This window comes from Monoraphidium neglectum (genome assembly GCF_000611645.1).
Source record: "Monoraphidium neglectum strain SAG 48.87 unplaced genomic scaffold scaffold02610, whole genome shotgun sequence".
NCBI lineage: Eukaryota > Viridiplantae > Chlorophyta > Chlorophyceae > Sphaeropleales > Selenastraceae > Monoraphidium > Monoraphidium neglectum.
In genome coordinates, this window is record NW_014011018.1 from 210 (window position 1) to 8621 (window position 8412).

Sequence of the window (8412 nt, forward strand, 5' to 3'; positions counted from 1 at the left end):
CGACGCCGCTGAGGGGATGGCGGCGAGCGCCTCTTTGAACCAGAAGCTTCAAGATCCTCGGTAACTCCGGGCACCCCAAACCCTGAGCCCTGAGGTGCCCCTCACCAGTTATGGCAATTGGGAAGCGCCCGGGCTTCAGCTGCGGCGCGAGGGCGGGCGGGGGCCGGGCGGCGCGGCGTGGCAGGGGCAGCGATCAGCCCCAGCACAGCGGCGGGGCGCCGGCGCATGGTGCGCTTGCCACGAGCCGACTGCGGGCGGGCCGCTGTTTTGCTGTGTCAACACTGCTGCGACTGGCCTGGCTGCTGTGCAGTTCCCTCAGGGGGCCAGCCAGACGCGCCGGGCCAGACACTGTCCACGCCCTAGCCCATTAGAAGCGTGGGCTGCTCCTGATACACCACAGAACCACCCACACGCCCGCTCTCGTCTCTGTGTCTCTGTCTTTGTCTGCCCCTCTCTCTTTCCACCTGTCTATCTCTCTGCCTCTCATGCACGCGTTAATCCCCGCCCCACCCCACCCCACCCCACGCCATGCCCCCCCACCATCGACGTCATCAGCTCCACAAACGCAAATTGGCCGCCGTACGCGAATATTATGTTGAAGAACGCCACAAACTGCGCCTCCAGCGTGGCACCGCTCGGGCCGCCCGGCCTCACAAACGCCTCGTGCTTGGCAGCAGGGTCGGGCTCAGAGATCAGCTGGTATATCACGATGCCCAGACCGATGAGCTGTGTGTGTGCGTGCGCGTGTGTGAGTTTGTATGTGTGTGTGTGTGAGTGTGCGTGCGCGTGTGTGAGTTTGTATGTGTGTGTGTGTGTGTGTGTGTGTGTGTGTGTGTGTGTGTGTGTGTGTGTGTGTGTGTGTGCGCGCTTGTGTGTGTGGGGTGTGTGCTTGTGCGTGCGTGCGTAGATGTGTGTTCTTTCAAGGTGAGGCGGAAGGGACGATGCCAGGGGCGCTGCTAGTGCGTTCACCCGTATGGGACTTTAGATGATGGGCAGCACCAACCACAGCACCGACGGCTGAGCATGCCGTGGCCAACAACAGGCCCGCGCTGGGCCAACAACGGGCCCGCGCTGGGCCAGCAGCCAAATCACCGGGTACCGACCGCCAGGAATTTTCGACTGATGGGCGGCAAGGCCTGCCGGCCGCAGCTGACTGTGCGGTTGCACCATGCCCACACTTGCAAGCCCGCGCTCATCCACTTCCTCACCCGCGCCGGCGCCCACGCCCGGGCGTTCTCTACCACTCTCACACCTACACACAACCACACACAACCACACACTCGCGCACACGCGCGTGCACACTACACGGACACACACGTGCTCAAACACTTACACACCCCACACAACCCCCAACCAGCGACCGACCCCCCCCCACAGCCCCACCTGAGAGGTCGTCCCCAGCAGGAAGAACCCAGACAGCTCGCTGAGCGCGCGGATCTGCGACGCGACCGCCGCGATGACGAGGACGATCAGGCCGCACTGCCACAGCGGCGGCGCCGCGTCCCCGAGCGCGTGCTCGAGGCTCTGGGTGGCCGCCAGGTGCAGGATCACGCAGCGCGTGCCGTCCAAAGTATACACTGCCGATTAGTGATGGACGATGAGGTGCGTGTGTAAGAGCACGAGCATGAAATCGGCGATCAAGCCGCTCAAAAGGAGCTGAGAGAAGGGACGTCCGACGAGTGCAGCGGCGAGGCCCGAACCGGCGCGCACAGCTTGCACGCCTGACCGTGCGTGCTTTGCACACGCACACGCACACACGCACGCGAGGACAGCGCCCTCAGGAGGCACCCTTGCGGGCCCCAGGCGCCAGCACCCTCTGCCGACGCGCACCGATCGCGTAGCAGAGCGCGCGCGCGTTGGGGCCGCCGGCTGCCTCCGCGATGTCCCCGAAGAGCACTGTGCCCGGCGTCGCCAGAAACAGCTTTGTGAAGAGGCTGCCGCTGTATGCTGTGGTAAAGGCGATCACGCCGACCGCCAGCAGCGCCGGCACCCAGCCCAGCAGCGCGAATGCGTGCGGCAGGAGCCACAGGCTGGGCGGGCGGTGCGAGCGGGGCGGCGGCGCCGGCCGGGGGAGGGTGCAGGTTGTGTTGGGGCCCTTGTGTGGCCTTGCAAAATATCGTGCTGTGGTCGCTGAGCTGGCACTGGCCGCGAACGCAAACCCCTCGCACATATAGGCGCACCCCTCCCTACCCACGGCTCACCCCCAGCCTAGCTGCAGCGCCTGCGGGGTGGTTGGGAGGGGTTGGGGTTGGAGAAGCTTGTGTCAGCGGCGCAGCGCGCGTACTGGCATGAGCGGGCATGCACCAGCCGGCCGGCATGCCTTGACCAGCGGTACCAATATGGCTTGAGTGCAGAAACACAGTGCGAGCAAAGGCTGCCAAGCGCCCGGTCCCGCTCGCGCGTGCGGGCCGGTGCCTCGCGCTGCCACCGGCCCGTGGCCCGCCCGCCACGCGCACCAGCAGCGCAAGCAGCGTCTGGTTGACCGTGCAGCGCTTGTGCTGCGGTGCCGACTCCTCGCCAAGGAGCGGCTCTGTCCCGGTCATCCTGTGGGCAGGGGCCAGGGTCGAGCAGAGGCGGCCGGCAGGTGGCGGCGGTTCACAGCAGGCACCAGCACCAGCAGCGGAAGCGCATGCGGGACGTGCTCGACTCAGTCTAGGCAACAAGCAGAGGGCCTCTCACGTGTCCGACGTGATTGCTACGATCTCGGAAAGGGATCCGCCTGGGGCCGCGATAGGGGAAATGCGGTGCGAGGTGCAAGTGCTGGGTGATGCCTTGTCTCTCCGTGACAGAGACTATGTCAAGCCAGCACCCGTTTCACACCTGAAGGCGTGACAAAACAGTCCGAGAGGGAGGGACGCCAGGTGCGGAGGCCGGTCGGGGCCAGGAACCGTGATGGGGCCCGTCGAGCGAAGCGATGCTCAAACCGAGTGTCGTGCCTATAAATCGAATTAAACGATCAAGGCAGGATGTGTTGAACAAAGCGGCGCGCCGTGCGCTTGACTTTGGCCGGCGCGCAGTGCCGAAATGGCTGAAGCAGCAAGCGGCGCAGCAGGTGGCTGCAACTCCCAATGGAGCCTCTACGAGAATGATCCACTCTACTACAATTAAATTATGCTTTCTAGGCGTGCTGCACTGCCGATTGTCGCCCTCAGAAGGGCGGGCGGCTGCTCCATGATGACAATATGTGTCAACATCATTGCCGCCCAAAATCGCTGGGAGGCCTGCCGATGCGGCGAGCTCGAGCAGATAGTAAAAAGATTTGAGGTAATATTGCCTGCTCCAGTGGAAAACTGCGCTGCAGATCAGCGGCGGCGGGCGGCGCTGGGGGGCGGCCGGCCAGCTCTCGTGTCCAGCCTGTCCGGGGGGGTGGCGCCTTGTTCGGCGCCAGGCCTGGCGCCTACGTCGCTGCCCCGCTCTGTCCACAATAATTTGTGCAGAATACCCAAATTGCAGCCCAGGTGCGTGTCTTCAGGGAGGGCCCACAATTATGCGTCCGCGCCTGCCTTGTCTGGATGCGGCGCGTTATGTGACATTTCCCTCAGCAAGGCCACCAGGCGCAAGGTTACACCTCTTGTAGCAGTGTGCAGCCAAGTGGACGGCGCAGGGATCCATGTGCACACATGCAGCGTGACTCCCCCACATGATCTGTTCTTGCATAGCATGCTCTGTTCTTGCGTAGCATGCCATAACCATGTCCACAACACCAACGGCGTCAGGCGAAAGCAGGTATGAAAGAAAGATAGACGTAAGACCAAAGGTGTCTCAGCGGCTGATGCAACGTCGCAGCTTGCCGCGACGGGCCGGCACTTGGAGGGTACTGGCGTCACGGGTGCGTGTGGGCTGGGCCAAGATCGAAGGGCCGCTGCGCACCCTTGCGTATTTCAAAAAACGGGGCTCTTCAGAGCTCCAGGCACTGGCTGTTTCGGGTTGGGTGTCCCATTACGGGTGCCACCTGCCCTCGGTGGTATATACCACTCTGATAGAGGCGCCTCTGGCACAAAACCATCCAAGGCCGGCGCGCGCTGCCCGAGTGCGCGCTTGTGCGGCGCGACGGGCGCTGCTTTCGCATTGTGTGAGTTCTTCAAAATCGCTCAGCCGTATGCAGCCTGATGCAGACCCGCGCTGGCCGAAGCGCGGGGGGCTGGGGCAACCATAAGCATGAACAGTGGTGCGTCGGGGCCGACGGCTCAGCCGCTCGTGCAACAAAAACGCAGCAGGGGGAGGCTCAACAGGGTCGCAGCGGCAGCCGTCAAGGAACGCGCTCTGCAGCTCTTCACAGGGAACAAAAACGACACCACTGCCAAATCAGTCGCGAGCCGCCGCCGCGGCAGGGACGCGCTGCCCGGGCTCCACCTCGCCGGCGGCCGGCGCGGCCGCCTCCTCAGCGGCCTCTTTCTCAGCAGCCTCCTTCTCAGAGGGCCCCGCCACCTGGGTGAGCATCGATGCCCCCAGGATGATGCCGCCGCCGATCCAGCCCCAGGCGCCCCAGCGCTCCCCCAGGAACGCGTACGCCATGAGGGCGCCCGCCACAGGCTCCAGGGAGTAGATCATAGCGGCGTCGGTGGACGACACGTTCTGGATGGAAGCGCAGGCGTGTGTGCAAGAGATGGGAACGAGGCGGGCCGGGGGTTTGTGAGTCCCCCGTGGGGCCTAGGCGGAGGGGGCCGCAGCGGCCTCGGGAGCGCGCGCAGCGGAAAGATCAAAGCAAGCGAGGGCACCCGAAGCACGAGCGCAAGTGCCGCCCAATTCCAAGTCCGCCCGGCCGACCAGAGGCCCAGATCTGGTCCCGGCGCGGCAGCCGCGGTGCCCAGGGCGCCCCGGCCTGCCGCCCACCTGGAGAGCCATGAGTTCCACGAACAGCACTAGGTCTGTCGACACCACCGCCGTGTAGAACAGCTGCTGCGCCGTCCGCGCCGCCTCCTCTGCCTCCGCGGCCGGGACGGCGGCGCCCCCGCCGAGCGCCGCCGGCAGCGCCGCCTGCCAGTCCGAGAGCAGCTGCCGCACGCCGTCCGCCGCGGCCGGCAGGTCGCCCGCGTGGACGGCAGCCGCGGCGCCGGACGCGAGCGCGGCGACGGTGAGCATCGAGACGGCCATCAGCGGCAGCTCGCTGCCCTTTGGCAGCTTCTGCATGGCGCGCTCGGCCAAAAACATCTGCGCGGCAAAGCAGATCGCGCTCGCGACGGCCCAGGCGTCCCCCACGTTCGGGGGGCCCAGGCTACTCCCCTCCTCCTAGGGAACGACGGGTGGGCGCGCGGGGGAGACGCCGGTGAGGGGCGGACCAAGGGCTGTGAGGATGTGACGGCGGCCGCACCCTGTCACAGATGCCCCAGCGGCGTCGCGGCGCGCCCGAGCGGCGACACAGGGGGAGAGAGGAACAAGAGAAAAAGGTGCGCACCAGCATGCCAGTGCCGACGAGCGCCGCGGCGGAGCAGGCCCATATGATGGGGCGCACGCGCTGCCCGCTGAGGCCGGCGATCATGGGGACCGCCAGCACCGTGAACGTCGACAGCAGCGACGCGCGCGCCGCCGCGGTGTGGCCGAGGGCAAGCGCCTGCCATGGCGGACGGCGGGCGGGAGAAGATGAGAAGGGAGTCGAAGAGGTGCTGGGCCCGTTGGCAGCCACCCAGAGGGTGCTGGGCCCGTTGGCAGCCGCCCAGCACCTCTGCAAGCAAGCTCATACCTGCAGATATACCAGCAAGCCCTCCCGTTGAGAAACACACTTGCGAGCAACGGTCAACTCGGGCGGCCGATAGTAGGATGGCACCCCGGGCTCAGGTGTGTTGATTCATTGGTGCCATGTGCGCGCGTAGCCTGCCCCGTCCTCACCTGCGCGACGTAGCCGGCCGCATACCAAGCGCCGATCTCAAGGCCGGCCTTGGTGATGTGCTTCTCCTGCGGCTTCAAGAACGGCACAAACAGCATCGCCGCTAGCAGAAAGCGCATGGACATGAAGATCGTGGCGTCTGTCATGGTGGCGGCGTCTGCGGGCCAGGCGGGCACGGAGTGCGAAGAGGGGGGGTGAGGGGAGCCCTGGGCGCAGGCGGGGGCGGTTGCCAGGTGCTTCAGCGGGTTGCACCTGCACCCAAGCGCGCACCTGCGGATGCCTTGACGACGACCCAGTTGCTGCCCATGAGAACGGTCATAATGTTGAGGAGCACGAGGCCGCGCAGGCGGCCGTCCAACTTTGGAATCTTCGACAGCAGGGCGTGCAGGGGGCCCTGGGCGCGCTGCTGCTGGTGCTGGAGGTTCTGTTGAGTGGGCCTCCACGGCTGCTCATTCGAATGCTGCTGCTGCTGCTGCTGCTGCTGCTGCTGCTGCTGCTGCTGCTGCTGCCAGTTTGCCGCCGAGGCCTCCTCGGCCGCGACCATGGCCGCGACAGTCAAAGTGTCGACGGCTGCTGATGGGAGGGCGCGCATCTGCAGGTGCAGCCGCTCCTCGGCTGTCGGCACCGCCGGCGTCGACAGCAAATCCGCAGCCGCATGGTGGCGGGACAGTTGGGCCGCAACGACAACCGCGACGGCGCGCCGCAGCGGCGGCTGGGGCAGCCGCGGCTGGCAACCCACACCGCACGCCCGACGCTGCATGGCCGTTCCGGCGGTCGTCGGGCCGCGCATGGCGCGTTCGAGATGCTGGCGGCGCCCTTTTCAATCACCGCCGGCGAGGCGGCGCTGATGCGAGCGTGAAGCGCTGCGCGGCAGCGGTTCCGGCTGTTCAAATAACGCTCTCGTCAAGCTGTAGGCGGGGTGCACAGGGCGTCACCCCCGTTTGGTCTCACGAAGCGCGGCTGCAACCGTGGTTCTACTCTCGGTTAGCAGGTCTTGATGTGAACGCGTTGTAACGTGTTATGATGCGCGCTATGAAAGCTACACTGGCGAGATGCAGACGGCACTGCGCGCGCCCGACAGGTGTGCCCAACAAGGAGTGAACCCCGTTTTTGTCTACTATATGAGATGAAACGGTCCAGTTTGAGCACGGGTACTCGTGGGAAAGGAGAGGAGCTGCGCTGCGACGGATCCTTGGGGTGCCAGCCGTGGCACCAATGCCTTGATTTGAGCCCGCAGAACTGCCAGAAAACAGCGTCTTCACGGTGCATGCCGCCCAACACATTGCTGCACCAGACTTCCGGGCAGGACTTTCTAGGTGCAGAGTCATGCTGCGGAGCTGCATGCGACCACCATGCATGACTGGGCTGCTGCACCAAACAGGGACAAACGCAGTGCACGGCACCTGCAAGCGCTGATGTCCATCCACCTACCTGCCCGCCCAGTTGGGCGACCACCAAGCAGGCAAGATAATAGTATATGGTGGTGCTGACCAGCCGGCAGACGCCATCACAGCGGACACGGACAGAAGCAGCACAGCGCTCCGTAGTCATCAGCGGCAGTTGTTGGCAGGGGAGCTGCGGTTTGACAAGGCGTCCCAGCACAAAGGCCCAGCCAGAGTATTAGTACGCTCAGCCGGGATGGTAAAGGTGGTGCCGGCGTGCCGGGAGGGCGGCGGCGAGGAGGCCGTCATGTGGCGTCGGACTGGTCATTGAGACGAGCATTGAACATGTTTCATGAACCGAGCGCTCACAAGACCTCACTGCGTCAAATTCTTATGAGTGTCCAATGCGCTCATGCTTCAATTGCGGGTCTTCCGCACTCACAGGGCTGCGGGAGGCGTTGACCTGAGAACCTCCGAAAGCTGCAATCGATTATCATGTGGCACCACAAGCGAGGTCTCGAGCCACGAAAAGAACTTAATCATCTGGCCAAACCAACCGTAACTCAGCCGCCATACATCTGGGTTGGTATCATGCCTTACCCTCCTCTGATGCGGTTGGGAGGCCAAAGAAAAGGGTGAACGTTTGCAGGCGAGCAAGAATTGAGTTAAGCACAGCCGTACAGCGCCGTGTTGGTGTCTTTGAAATAGTCGACTACAGCATGCGACAGCAGCATTGCATGTCTTGTAGTGCTTTCAACCCCAGAATGTAGTGCTTTCAACCCCCTCTCTCAGCCCGGCGCGGGCGCGTCGGACTTGGAGCGGTGCGTGGCGACATGCACTTGACTGGTTGGCAGCCGAGGGGGGCGCCCCTGGCGCCTTTTTGGCGGCCTATGCGGCGGGGGTGCACAACACCCTGGACCAGGGCTCTGCGGCGATGGCGGGCCTGCGCCAGCAGTTGGGGGGATGGGAACTGCATGCGTGGGACCATGCACTGGCCAACCGGGCCGCGCGGGCCGTCCAGCATGGTGGTGCTTGCGCGGAGTATGAGGCTTGCTTCGCCGCTGGTGATGCAGATGAAGTGCCTGAGGCCGGCTTTCCGTCGCACATGCCCTACTACTTTCGCCACACGTCCCGATTCCGCAACCACCAACATGCGCGGGCTCTGATGCGCCTGCGCTGCTGCTCCCCCCCTTTTGCTGCATCACC

General features: G+C 64.8%; 2 protein-coding genes across 2 annotated transcripts; both read right to left on the minus strand.

Annotated features, from left to right (window-relative positions):
- Nucleotides 1-359: 359 nt before the first annotated feature.
- MNEG_11143 (amino acid transporter) lies at nucleotides 360-2543 on the minus strand (the record flags this gene model as incomplete). Its single annotated transcript, XM_014040384.1, has 6 exons — nucleotides 360-386; nucleotides 541-726; nucleotides 1384-1577; nucleotides 1831-2030; nucleotides 2202-2221; nucleotides 2457-2543. 6 exons carry the CDS (start codon nucleotides 2541-2543, stop codon nucleotides 360-362), a joined length of 714 nt encoding a protein of 237 aa, XP_013895838.1.
- A 1762-nt stretch (nucleotides 2544-4305) lies between these two features.
- Nucleotides 4306-6584, minus strand: MNEG_11144 (hypothetical protein; the record flags this gene model as incomplete). The annotated part of the gene is made up of 5 exons (XM_014040385.1): nucleotides 4306-4575; nucleotides 4834-5229; nucleotides 5396-5551; nucleotides 5827-5981; nucleotides 6095-6584. The coding sequence occupies 5 exons, from the start codon at nucleotides 6582-6584 to the stop codon at nucleotides 4306-4308; spliced, it is 1467 nt and encodes a 488-aa protein (XP_013895839.1).
- Between the last annotated feature and the right edge of the window lie 1828 nt (nucleotides 6585-8412).